A 14,582-nucleotide genomic window follows, 5' to 3' on the forward strand; every position below is an offset into this window, starting at 1 on the left:
TTTTTTGGTTTGTTTCTTGGCTGTGTTGCTGCCTGATTGCGTATTCCCAGTTCCAAATGGTCAGTTCGTAACTCTGGTGTTCGTAACTCTGAGGTTCTACTATATAGTGAATTTTACACCTGATGCAACTCCCATTGACTATAATGACAGTAGCATCAGATGCTAAATTCACTATGTTAATTACATCGTTGATGTTCCTGAGTTGCTGTCTCTTCATACTGACTACGTATTACCAGCCAAGGTCTCCTCTATCCCTAGTGAGAATGTATTTCTGTAACTCAAGGCACTCAATCTACTGGCAAGAGGGACAAACTGTCTTATGATGGTCTCCTGCAAGGTGCTGAGCACCCTCACCTCCCATTGAAATGCTAAGGGCCCACAACCTCTGCAGGATCAGGCCCTCAACGCTTAATTCTGCATCACTGAAGTCAACAGTCAATTCATCTCACTGATTTTAATGAGAGTTTGATCAGCCCTTGTGGCTGTGCTTCAACAAAGCACTTAAGAACATGCTTACCCCATGGCAGCCCATCCCTATTCAATAAGGCCCCCAAGTTCAGGAACGCAGTCCTGTTCAGGAAAGGCACTTAAGCATATGATTACTTAATTGAGACTTAAGCACATGCTTCAGTGCTGAATTAAGGACTATATTCACACATGCAGCCTCCACTGACACTAATGGGAGCTGTTTACAAATATCCGGTGGCAGAATGCAACCCCAAATGCTACCAAAATAAGCATGGAACATGATGTCCTTTATCCACCTCCACAGGTTACAATGAAAACGAGCGTGTCTATGATTTGGTAAAATATATTTTATTTGTTCATACAAAGAAATAGTATGAATTATCAGAATTTCATTTTCCTAGAAACATCTTTCTCTGTGTAAAATTAATTTGTGTTGTACATACCACAAAATACTTGATTTACATTTTTTTAATTCTTTTAAAAACAAATTGGCTATTCTATAGTACCATGTTACAGACAACACATCGCTAATATCTGTACTGCACTTCTGAATACAGGGCTGAATGAAACTCAGCCATAAATTAATGTTACAATGTGAAAAAAGAAAATCTAACTACACCTCTGAGTTTAACGGTTTATCCTTCTTGAAGAAAACAAAACACGTTGATAGCATTGTGTCCATTATTAGCAACCCAGATGCATACTACAGGGAATCCAATCTTGGTTGCCATATTGCTTAGGTAAGGCCTTTTATATTAATTGGTCTCATATAAACTTCATTACAAAGGCTGTTCAGCCAGGATTAGCAATTTGCTTAAGGTATTCAGAGAATCAAACACCATATAAATCTATAATCCAACATGGTTGCCTCATGAAACCATTCAGTACCAAGGTTTGATTATACCAACTAAGCCAATAGCCTGGTGAATTTTGTACAGTTCAGAAAGGCATCAGGAGATCAAAAATTGTTACAAAGAAAACAATATACAGAGAGATCAGGACACCTAAATCCTCCAGTATATATATTTAAAAAAACCAACCTAAGGAAACAGAGGTGAAAGGAAGAAATGGCAAAGTGATAAATACCTGAAGTTTGCCAAGTACTGGAAGAAATGGGATCACATGGTTGGACAATGTTGTCACTTCACCAGAAAGTGATCCTGGTTTCATGACAGCTAAGTGAACAGCTGGAGAGTGGCCGTGCAGGGCCACCAGAGTGCAAAGCGTAATTCAACACACTGCATAAGTTCTGCATTAGGAAGATGCCAGGATTCATGTTCTATAACAACTAGTGTCCTAGGATGCTGCTTTACAAGATCTAAAGCTTTTTTCTGCAATCATTCAAGACCCTCAAGCTAGCAGGCCCTTATGGTAAATTGAATATGCTAGTAGTAGAGGTGGACCCCAAGACCTGCAGTCCATGGCGAAAGACTGGGCCCAAAACATACACACATCCAAATGCCCCTTGAGTTTTCATCTCAGTTTTGCAACCCAGGGCTCACTCTGCACTACAGTAATGAAGATGCCACACTCTCTATTGTGGCTTTTCACAGTATTGGCTAATGTGTTGTTTGGCTGATGGAACTGCCTATGGCAAAACAATACTGTTTCACAGGCGAGATTCACCTTTCCTTGGAGTGGGAAAAGCTCGGAGGAAAAACCAAATCAAAGGTTGCACTATGCTCCAAAACTGACTGAAATTAGACTGTCGTCATTATAGAGCTTGACAGTGCAAAGGGATTTGAGAGTGCTCTCATATACCAGTCTTTCTCCTCTCCCACTGACCTGGGTATGGCCCCCTCCCCCCACATTTCCCAGTGGCACTGATAAATAAGAGAGCTGGGACAGGGGAACCTTTTGACTCTGTATCTACCTTTACTTGCCATGACATTACACTGCTCTCGTAAACAAGTTAAAATTCCCTGTTAGTCATTAGGTTAAACTAAGCACTCCTGGGGTTTGCAATGGGTGCAGATCCATCCACATTTCAAGGAGCAGCATTTTACTGCAAACCTCTTTGTTACAGAGACAGAGGGCTGGCTTCTGCTCTCAGTACCATTCGTGTAAGTGAGATCAGAGCTGGACCCAGCGAGAGCAACATGGGCCTGTTAACTGAATGGTTCAGAAGGAAAGTTATTGTATCTGCACGTCCATCATTAAGCAGCTGTAGTGGACAGCTGTATCGGACAAACAAGAGCAAGGAGGCTGTTAAAGTAAAAGCAACATCTGAGGAATGTTATATGACCACCACCACCATAGCTGGGTATTGTTTAGTAATCTGGTATTATAATGGAGGGGTTGCTGATAGGGGGTGGCCACTGGCGTCTTCAGCCTGGGGCTAAGATACGTTGGTTTCATATGTGTCACCAATATATCAACATAAATCATGTATCTTTTACCCATTTGCTGTTGCTGCAGCATTATACATGCAGTTGTCTAGCATTTTATTACATTGCACATATACTGCTTGTTTACTTACACAGTAACATCATAAGGTTTATTTAGGAAATACCTTGCTGCTCCCACTACATGGTATTTATAGACATTCCTGCACACTGTATGAAAGGTGCAATTAATAGCTTGTTTAATCTATATTCAGGGTTAAACTGAAGTCAAAACTAGCCTTGTGTACCCTGTAGTTGCCCTGAAACAATGGTATGGCCCTGCTTTAATTAAATTCAATGGGAATTAGGATTGGGATTTTCTGCAGTTACCCTGGTCACTAAGATGTCCATTTGAGATGGGTGAACCTCAGGCGGTGAGGACAGACACCCAAAGTTTGTGGAGATTATCCATACCACCAAAGCCTACAAAATTTGGCCAGAACTCTAGTGAGAATCAGATTGATTCACTCACTGCTAGCTTCTGCCAAGGGCAGTAAATTCTGCAAGAATAGCTATTCTGGGGGGTGGGTCAACATTAATGGTTCCACTCCTGGCCTGACAGCAGAAACTTCAGGGAGCAGAAACGCTCCTCTGAACAGCTCAGCTCCTCAAAAAGTGTTTGGTTCAAACTACAGGCAAAACGTTGGGTTCTTATTTTAATTGGTTGTCCCATCCTTGCTTATGTATTTAAATGATCAACGGTTACACCTCTGAGTAAAGAGCAGTCTGGACTAATAACAGAGCCCTGTGTGATTCAGGGTCTTATTTTCCAAGTATTTAGGGTGAACGTACTACATGTGAAATGAGAGACCAGGGGCAGTAGATGCAGGCAAGTACTATGCAAGTGTCCCTAAGTAGTTCTACAGATTCATCTGAATCCTGCCTGGTAACATCCCCTCCCAATTCCAGGTAGAGGCCTGTTCTGGACAGAGATTCTTGATGAAGTATTAGACCAAAATGTAAGGTGGACAAGACAACATACAAGGGGAATAAGGCTGAAGCCCCCCACTCACCCATCCCCACACAGTCATTGCACTGGTGACCTACCTCAGATCCCCAGCTGTGCATGGACTCACTATGTCCCCTACCCACGCCTTGGGGGGACACTAAATCAGTGACAGACTCATACCCTGGCTTTTGCTAATGGCTCCTGTGGTTCTATTGATTTCTTTGGTGTGTCAAAGCAGATGCTTTGCCTGCACGTTCAACTCTAGTGCGTTTTAAAATGGGTTCCGTACAAGGTGAGTGTATGCATGTAGGAGCTGAAGTGCATTTACTACGGCATAGTTACACCCAGCACTAAGCATTTCACATCTTTAATAAGAATAATAAAGTTTTAAAAAATGCATAGAGTCCCCACCCAGGAAACCTGTTTGGGCCAGTAGGGGGAGATTCTCCTTGTTTAAAAAACAAAACAAAACAAAAAACACCAGAGTAATAAGACTGCTCCTCCTTACAGCAAAATCTCATGCCACAGGTGCTCCTTTTGCTCTTTTCCAAAGGAGCACCTTATGCACCAAGCAACACTTGGTGAAACAGAAGCAAGCAGAAGTCTCCCAGCAGCAGTATGGCTGGGGAGTGTGGATACTGACGGATTTTGCACATTATAACGTCTCTGTAAAGCAGCTGCTGTGTTGGGCATAAGCATCTGAGCTTTAAAAAGCAGCACAGCCTCTCCCTCCCCTACTGTTATTCAGAAGGCAGGAAGGAACCTCTCTCATGCAAAAGGTAGGGGAACAGATACTAGGGAGTTAGAAGATGACAAGTAAATGTTTATAAATGCGTAATACCCGTAACGAAAATAAAATTGTGCTTTTCCCCCCCCGCCCCTTCCTTTTTAATACTAATTTCCTCTCAGTAAATGGAAACTTACAAACCAGACAAAATAAAAAGACCAATATTAGAATTAAACACCATGGAATGTTTAAAAAAAAAAGGTTAGGGGCTAATATTCTAGACAGTGTGGTTAGGCAGCTTAGTGAATTAATTACTTAAAAATTAAAAATAAATTATTATAAAATAGATTTCTGTACATTTTACATACACACATCTTTATAGAAGCAAGCTGCACAATGGGGTAATTACAAGGAGACGCTGTTGTGCCAGCCTCAGTCCCAGCCGAAGTCATGCCCAGTCATCTGGTAGAATTTCATGTTGAAAGGCCTGTAGAACTCCCGCAGTCTCTGCACCACCTCTCTGTCTATATTGGGGTGGGTCCTGCCTTTCGTTTTCCCCAGGCAGTGGGGTTTGCTGCTGCCTTCAGCTTTCTTCAGGCAGGGGAAGCCCTTGGTTTTGTTGAAGTAGAAGTGTTTGTCCGTGATGATCCTCTTAAGGCCCAGAAAGTCCTGGACCCTGCCCAGCTCCCCAGCAGGGTCGCTGATCAGCCTCTCCCCGCTGACGAAGAGGATCTGCCCGATGGGGAAGTAGAGGAGCCAGTTCTCCAGGTGCTTGGCGTAGATGCCGATCTGGATGGCGCTCCACGAGGTGTCAATCAGGCCTGTAGTCCTGTTTTTGAAGGTCAGGCTCTCAAAGGTGGGGATATCAGGCTTCTTTGAGAGAGTCTGCGTGTAATCAGAGATGGCTCGGGTCACGGGATCCCGCACCACCACGATGAGCTTGGTGCCCTTCGACATGGCGGAGATTCGAGCAGGTGCTTCCTTAGTGACAAAGTAGCTGGGAGTTTTCTCCATGGTGATCTGCCCATCCAGGGTTCTGGGCATCAGGTCTCTGCCAAGAAAACAAATGCAGTGGTTAGGACAGCAGGATAACTCATCCCTTGCAATGCAACCTTTATGGGCCCTGCTACCAGCATAAGTCCTATTTGCGTGACTTGCAAATACATAAAGTATTCAGGCACGAGGTTAGACTCCTGGCAATTATACCACAGTAGTGATTCATGCTCTGTGTTTGGCTTGCTTTAAAGAGGCTAGTCCACATCCATGGGGTGTGAATTAGCTGCAGCCTTGAAACTACATCAGTTCAGCAAAATGGAATTGAAATATATTCATCAGAAAAAGCTAAAGCACAGAGAAAAGGAATCATTCACCCTTGGGTGCTATGCAGATTGCCTGGCCCAAAGGAAAATCCTATTTCCCTATTACTTTGCTTTTGTAAAGGTTACTGGGCTTAATTTCTAATGGGAAACCCATTGCTCATCTCTTTTGTAACACTACACTGGGAAGTTTTCTAGTGTGCATCACAAGAGAGACCACAGCTTCCTTGTGAAGCATAAAGCATGTACAATTGCGTGCAATGCAGCAAGTTGAACAAACAACTGCACACTGACTTGTCAACATCAGGTCCACCATGTGTACTCAGGGGAAGAGGCCTTTTGAAGTCTCAATTCTCTTTTCCTCTAGACCCCCTGAAAGTGCACGATTGTCTCCTATAATACTTGTACAGCACCTAACACAACAGGGTCCTGGTCCACAATACCCAAATAATAAAAAACATCATCAACTCCTGTTGACTTCAGTGGGAGCCATGATCATGAACCCAAGGGAAAAACTTGAGCCTTGTGTTTTAATATCACGTAATGTGAATGTATAATAGCAAGAAAATCCTTAGCCTAGGACAATAGCTTCTGTGCGCTTTGGCTAGTAATTGTTTGTATAAATTATACCCATTCCTAGAATACTTAACTCCTTGATGCCATGTATCAAATCCACTGTAACTTGTGTCCTACTAATAGAAAATACAAGTGAAAAAACAGATCTCTTCAAAAGGCAGTATCCCACATACCTCTTAGACATTCCACCCACTAAGCTCAAACATATTGAAACATCATAAGGAAGGAGCACTGGGGCTCTGTAATTTAACATGCCAAATGTTTTCACATCTATGTGCTCCTCTTTCCTCATAGGCAAGATTTGCTTAGGCGCACTCCAGAAAACCCATGCCACTTAAGCCCACAGTAGGTCTGTGCAAAGTGGCAAGAGGCAAAACCTCTGTGGGAGGGCAGCTCGTCTTTGCCGTTACTGGGTGCTGTGGGAAACGTTTCCGTGCCAGCTTTCCATAGGTCAGCATGTAGGGCAATGATGGGGCAGGCCAGTGGAAATGCTGTCAGATCCATATTTAAATGGATGTCGTGTTCGATCATGCAAGCCACCAGTGGAAGTGGATTTCACCTCTCCCAGGCCCTTGCGTTTCATCCACAGCAAGGCCTAACTCCACATGCTTCATATAGGTGCAGTGCTTTTTACTCATCGCATGCCATGCCTGATCACTGGTGCCAGATGGAACCTGTACTGCTCTATCAAATTCCCAGGGTGAGTGAGTCTCCAAAAAACCACTCTGCCAGGTAGAAGAGGGATTTTCAGGAGAAGCTGCTCTCCAACTGGCGAATCCCACAAAAGGTCTGTTTCCTAAGCCAATCGCAAAACATAGCAGGCCAATAATGGCCCAGCGAACAACTACTGAATCTCACCAGAGCTGAGGCTGAATTTGACAGGCCACTTGTTCACCAGTGTCTGGGTTTTTTTGAGAAAACTGAACCTGATCTCCATAGCCTGTGCTGGCTGTCTCCCGGCTTAAGATATTGGTTTTGACTTATGAAGCCCCTACTGGCCTGGGAGCTACCTATCTAGGAGATGGTTCACCCCCATGACCTACTGCAGCAGCTGCGGTTGGCGGAGATGCCTACGTTGAAGCCACTTTGGAAGCAGAAAGAGGACTCTGTTAGTGTGCTGGACCTTGGGAACTCCCTTCCTCCTCAGGTTTGAGAGAGCCAGAGCTCATTAGCCTTCAAGGCATGGTAGAAGGCCTGCTTTTTCTCCCTGGAGGAGATAAGTAGCCTCCATCTCTTGCTGTCTTCAAGACTGGATGCTTTTCTGGAAGAGATGCTTTAGCCAAGCAAGTTATTGGGCTCAACACAGAGTAACTGGGTGAAATTTAAGGGCCGGTGTTATAAGGAGGACAGACTAGATGATCTAATGGTCCTTGCTGGCCTTAAACTCTGCAAATCTAGGAAGGGCTGGGCAGTGGTGGTGTGTAGAACTCTTGGATTGCACAGGAGGAGGAAGTAGAAGGAATCTATTTGTATTATACTTATGGTGTTGCTCAGTCAGTTGATCCAATCAGAGAGGAAGTGACAGGAGTGTTTATTTAGTTTTCTAAAAGAACATCCAGGGCACCAACAACACTGGACAAATGCTCCATTATGCTTTGTAAAAATCCAAAAATAAATAACTAATAAATCGCCTCTGGCAGGTACAGCAATTAAATCCACAGGCCTTTGGGATACTGGAAAAGAGGGATTCACTGGGAGAAGAATCAAATCTCATGGTCTAGTGGCCTTCTACCTTTACAGATGTACATCCACCTCCCAATAGACTTACAAAAGAGCCACAACTGGCCAGAACCAGAATTCATGTGAAGTGCTGCTGACACACTTTAGCTCCTGTTGGCTTCAGAGTGAGCTGAGGGTGCTCAGTTCCTTACATGATTAGCTCAAGAGAGTTTTAAAGCAAAGTTGTCTGGGCTCCCCCTACTGGATCTGAAGTGGCATTTTGTAGAAAGATGGTGTTTCTAGAGCTATGAACTTCCCTGATGAAGTGCTGGCACAGGTACAATAGCAGCAGCCAAACAGATTCACAATGTGCCTTTCTCTGCATGTAAAAAACCCAAAGTCTGTTCTTTGCCAGTGAAGAAGAATAAAACTGGTAGAGAGAGAAATGTGATTGTCAAGCTTTTCAGAAGGTATTCCAGGCAAAGAAGAGTAAGAATAAAGACCCTCTCAACATGCATTAGAGTTGTTGAAAGTGCCACCAGGATCTAGTTCCAAAGCAAAGCTTTCCCACTATGCGCTGACACTCTGTTGTATACTGGTAGTGTCCCAAGACCACCAACAGAATCACAGAGATTGTCTCACAGGGTCTGCCTTGTTTTAAAAGGCAGCATACAAAGCAAAAAGAACAATGGCATTTGATGGACAATGAAGCCTGTTGAGACTAAGATGGGTTTGAACATTGGATTAAAACAGCCTCATGCTTTAGGAAAATTAAGATCTGTATCCAGGTCCAACTTTGATGTTCTGGCCCATCTCTAGCAGAGATCTACATACGGGTCTTCCATGCTTTCCTAAACAGGAGAGTAGTTGGCTTGCTTGAGACTAAACAGGGGAAGCATCAAAGTCACAGGACTACAGGTTTACCAGATGGCCTGAGATTTACACAGGTGGAGAAGTAGCTAATGCTTGTTGATACCTAGCTTAACTAATAATAGATCATGATGATTCTGAGGTGAGCCACCATCTGATTCATGGGTATATACAAAGGGCAAACTGGTTTCATCATGGCATTAAGGGACCAATCCCTACACACACTGAAGTCCACAAGGAAACTCTTGTTGGCTTTGGTGCAAGTAGGAGTTGGCCCAAGTTGTACAGCCTAGTCACTCTGAAAGGGACTGATCCCAGAGCTGCAGGAGCAGCAAGAGCAAACTAAATCAGGGGAGAAGCATCATTGGAGATAAGATAATCAGAAGAAGAGACAGTGGTCAGAAGAACTGCTGTAGCGGACACGTGTTGGCAGGCTGCAACCCATCAGGATGAAAGAAGGGGAATCTAACTTTGCCCCATTATTGCTGATCTGCTGTGCATAAAGGCTAAAGAGGATAACGTGCTGCCCGGATGGCTCTGTAATGTATTCTACGACTACTCCTCATTTCTAATACACAGGTGCAGCTCTTGGAGACTATAGGGTCCTGCCTTGACCTGCAGAAGATGTACATCCAAGTTAAAGATCTGGGTAGCTTCAATCTGCTCTGTTTTGTGCAAATGGGTGTTGCTCCTGATAAACTGTTAACACAGGGGGAGATAATGAAAGGGGAGTTAGCCATTGGCAACCTTAATACCCTTTTACACCCTTGACAACCTCTCCCATACTCTTTGGTTGGGCAAGGTTTGGGTGCCCGATGCTTTCGGAAAGCTAACAAACCCCACCCTTGGCAGTTCCCAGCCACCCCTCATACAAACACCACAGCACACTGGGCCAGACTCTCAGCTGGTAGAAGGTTGAATAGGTCCATTGACTTCAGTGGATCTATGGCAACTGACACCAACCAAGGATTTGGCCCTTAAAGCTTCCATGGAAAAGAGTCTTGGCAAAGCCATGAAGTGGCTGTGTGAGCAGAGAGATCAATTTTCCACAGGCAGAGCAGAGCACCTAACTCCGAGCTCTTAACATGTCAGGGAAGATAGAATTAAAAAAGCTTTTCCTGTAATGAATATTTGTTCAGCAAAGCTTCACCCATCGTAGGCGAAGTGATGGGCTTACCCTCAAGATGGATTGGCCTACTTTACCTATTAACCACTTAGATTAATGTAAGAATGAATAAAGAGAGCCTAACCGCTCTAATCCCCAGGCCCTTTGTAGGCCCCAATCTTTATTAATAAAGCAAATGCACATAAATGTTTAAAACAAAACAAAAAAACACCCTCTGCTGAAATGGCAGCATTTTAAAACACAGATTCTTCCAATCTGAAAGACGGAAAGAGATACATTTACGAAGTCGCAATGACAGGTGGCCACGTGGTAATCCAATCCCCGATGCATAATGCCCTTCGTGGCAGCTTTTTGTCCGCACAAAGGGACTCTGAACTAATCTGACACTTCTCAATAAAGAATATCCAGAGAGGCTATTGTCAGTGGGAGGGGGTGGGTGGAAGAGGGAAGGTTTACAAACTGTTGAGCTGTTATTTGTTTGTATCGAGTCGGCAGGTACAAGAGACCTACGTTTGCAAGAGAGACAAAAGCTTTTCCCGAGGGTAGCAAGGGGGTATGTGACTGAATAGCTGTACCGATGGAACAGAAGCATGTCAGGGCTGGTGTAGTGATCCTTCCTGCGCCTATTCCCTGGGAGGAGGGAAAACAAACCATAAATGTAAGAAAGTTGGGTGTGTTGGGGTCGAGGAGGATGGGTGGAAAGCTAAACCTGACTAGAAAAAACATTTCTGAATCTAGGCAGCATGCAGAGCCGTTTGCGAAACATGTGGCACGAATTCTATCCAATACAATTATCGCCCAAGTGGTTCTTAGGCTACGCCTTCACTACCCGCCATATCGGCAGGTAGCAATCGATCCCCGAACGTGCTTATATCGATTTCGGAACTCCACCAACCCGAACAGAGTTGTGGAGTCGACACGCGGAGCCGCGGACATCGATCCCGCGCCGTGAGGACAGTGAGTAATTCGATCTTAGATACTTCTACTTCAGCTACGTTATTCACGCAGCTGAAGTTGCGTATCTGAGATAGATTTTCCCCGTAGTGTAGACCAGCCCTTATTATCAGGAATCTGATCTGGAAGTGTATCACAAACATCCACAGCATGGCAGATTTTAGCTTTAAGAGTGTCTCCTCCCCTCCTGCATATGTCCATAGAGATTGTATTCACCTCTGGCAAAGTCTGAGATGAGCATTTCATTTTAGCCCACTATTTCTGGCTGATCATCTCCCATGTCATATTTACACTGTACAAATATTGTTTTCCTGCCTGTGTAGGTTTCTATCCACAAAGCCACATTATGCACGAGGCAGGTTTTCTGCAGTATTTCGGACATGCTATGAGAGTGGAAACTGATTAAGCACCTTTCTGGGGTTGCCAATGGGGCGAGACAGCTGCAGTGGGTGCAGAACTCCTCCTGCTCCTATGCCTCTCTTTCTGAAGCCTCTGGCACAGAGACCTATTGGGGCACGTCAGAGAGGGGAGAAGGAGTAGACAAAGTGGGATGTGCTTCTGCAATTGTCAGAGGAGACCTTCCAATTGGAAAGCAGCATATAACCCAACCCCAGACACTTCTGCTTGAGACAGCTTTGAGCATGGGCTTGGGAGAAAAGAACTTCTGTATTCTAATTCCAGCTCTGTTCCAGGTGACCTTGGTCAATCACCTCCCTGCTCTGTGCCTCAGTTTCCCAAAACAAGGATTATAATGCCTGTCTCATGGAGGTAGAGGGGTGAGATGAGACAGGGTTGTATTTTGAGTAGTTTGAAGATGAAGAGAACTATTTAAATATTATTTGGATAAGCATGAATGGCTCAGATCTTCAAAAGGTATTTAGGTGCCTAATTACCATTTAGTACAATGGGAGTTAGGTCCCTAGCTACCTGTGAGAATCTGGGTCTAAATGCCTGGAGGCTTATCTAAACCTCTTGAGCCTGTAAGACTGGGCAGGAAATCACGCTCTCTTGCAAAATTTACAGCTCTCCCCGCTTCAGCTCAGAGAGCTGTAAATGAATGAGAATGACCTTTTTGTGCTGTATTTCCAGACTTCTCCTCCAGCTGTTCCCTGGAAGGAAGAGACCGAGGCCAAAGGGAAATAAAAAATAGAGAGAATCAGCAAATTATTTTGGGCTTCAACAACATTCAGTTCAGGTTCAGGCCTGTAATCCAGATTCATTTGCCTGTCTACACTGCAGGCCAGATTCAGAATACCCAGGCAGGTTTTGCTTAATTTTTAGTGATGGAAGACATGCAAATGTGTAAAAAAAAGCAGACCCAATATACAGTGATCTGATATTTCCTATGGAAGGTGCTCAGGCACCCTGATGGACTGTCTAAAAACCCAACTAGATTAGACTGAAGGTTCGTGTGCTCAGCAAAATCCCCTGCACCCACTTCCAACCAAAGGCTTCAGAAGACCAGCTGAGATGCACAGAACATCTGAACTTCAGATGTCATTTATGACAAGAGAAAGGCTGATTTTAGCCACCTCAAGGCCAGCCTGAAAATAACACTTCCTAAAGCTGCAGTGTAGATCTCTACAGCATCTGTAGCCTTTAAATGGTGGAGGGAGGGACACAAAGACACCTGACAAAACAAAGCACCCAAAGTTACAGGCTGCTTTTGAAAAGCTGGGCCTTAACCTCTCTATGTGGATAATACTTCTCTAGCTCCTGGGACGTGTTGCCAGGACAAACTGGTTACTGTTTGGTAAGTGCACAGATACTACAGAGATGAACGGAGAGCAGGAAACCCCTGAAATAAAGCTCTTCTCCTCATCCTTCTTTGCAGGGCTGCAGTGGGGAAAGGTAGAGTTGTGGGGTACTCCTGTTAGGGATTTATAGAGCACTAGCCAGCGTTGTCCCTAGGTGATGACAACAGCAAGGAGGTGTGAGGCAAATAAAAATGGTCTCTGTTCTCAGCTTACTAGGGTTTGGTCACTTGTATTTTTTGCTTTGTTCCTATCCTTTATGACACAATGAACCACTCCACGTTAACGAACTAGGCTGCAGGTGCAACAGAGGGTTCTGTAAGGAAACAACCTTTCAAAGCCTGAAGCTGAATTCTATCTCCAGCAGGGAAGTGAGGGAAAGGTTTCGGAGTTTGACAGCATTCTTTCTTGTGCCTTACATTAACCAAATCAGGGCCACCACTATCCTCTGCTTGGAACTGGTGGGCAAAGGGAGGAGTGAGACAGTGCTCTAGAACTGCTGTCATCTTAATGGAGGCATATTATTTTGGAAGCAAAAATAACCCCCTTAGATGCTCCAGTTTCACATACCGAGTTATCTTCGCCCATTGGGAAATTAAATGAGCTCCTCCCATCTTCCTTCATTTGCATTATGAATGTTTCTTTAAGTGAAACACTCTTTAAAGATTCGGTTCCATTTTCTCCCTGCACTGATAGCTCTCGTGGCCAAGGGAAAACAGAAGTTGTTTTAGAGGGCCATCAGGAATATAAATTTAGCTCAGAAGAGCATGTTCAACTGAGGGCCCGGGAAAGATTTGGAGACACTGAAAGGGGAGTGTGTGGGGGGGGGGAAGATATCCCCATTGCTGGCACCAAGCAGCTTTGCTTTACATTTCATCCACTTTGCCAGGGCGATAACCAGTTGTTCCTAGTCTCCAAGATAGCCGGCTGCTGACAGGAAGTGGGAGAAATTTACAACAGTTATCAACCGAGCTGAGGGCTAGATTAAAAAAAAGCTGTAAGAGGGCCCAATAGACAGGAGAGCACTGGGAAAAACAAAACAAAACAAAAAAAAAACTTGGAAGCTGAAAATATCCAATGCAGCAAGACAGCTTAATACCAGCCTGTGTCTTTAAAATGCAGTATCAGTCTCTTGTTTGCTGCACACTTTATTGCAGGTAGGTCATTTGCCAGCTTCTATAGAGAATGAACCAAGACTATTCTCATATAACCCTGGCTGCAGCTTGCAACCAGAGACCCCATCCTTCCAACTCACCCTGATTTAAATGACAGCAGAAGATCCCCAGCACCCTGCAGGAGCCAGCCCCAGTCTCTAGCTAATGTGGATGCTAAGGGAGAGGGCCCAAGCACAAGAGCTGAGAGTCATACTGAAAACACATACTCCTGGGTTTCTTTTAGCCCCACTCCACCCTCCTGCAGCTGGGGTTGGGCCTGATCCAGCATGGTGCTGAAGGTGCTCAGCAGCTTGCAAGACTAGGCACAGCTTCACTGCAATGTCCAGTGTTAAAGGCGGTTTTGAAGGACTTCATGGGAAGAGTCAGGAGCTGAAGAGTACCTACCAGTGATGCAATAAAGACGGTTTATTGCCAAGTTTAAACTTCTGGCACATGGCTTGAATCGTGATTGTTTCTGACATCACAAGTAAGTTCTGAATGAGCTAAGCGGCTTCAAGACAGACTCCAATGTCACAGAAAGATGGTCTGGGCTAAGCATGGCTTGAGGGGAGGGGGAGGAAATCACAAAGGAGTTTGCAGGGGGAGTTTTGAAAATCCTATGAGAAGTGTTCCTCCATCCCACTA

The 14,582-nt window shown here is 44.5% G+C and overlaps 1 protein-coding gene across 1 annotated transcript in view; it reads right to left on the reverse strand.

Annotated features, from left to right (window-relative positions):
- Window positions 1-871: 871 nt before the first annotated feature.
- HS3ST3B1 (heparan sulfate-glucosamine 3-sulfotransferase 3B1) overlaps window positions 872-14,582 on the reverse strand; it is a 44,908-nt gene continuing 31,197 nt past the window's right edge. Inside the window, exon 2 of the mRNA XM_030534956.1 lies at window positions 872-5,579. Within this exon, the coding sequence (XP_030390816.1) occupies window positions 4,961-5,579 (619 nt within the window). The 3' untranslated portion in view covers window positions 872-4,960. The remainder of the gene's footprint in view (window positions 5,580-14,582) is intronic.

The sequence above is a fragment of the Gopherus evgoodei genome, chromosome 15, assembly GCF_007399415.2.
Source record: "Gopherus evgoodei ecotype Sinaloan lineage chromosome 15, rGopEvg1_v1.p, whole genome shotgun sequence".
NCBI classification, from domain to species: Eukaryota; Metazoa; Chordata; order Testudines; family Testudinidae; genus Gopherus; species Gopherus evgoodei.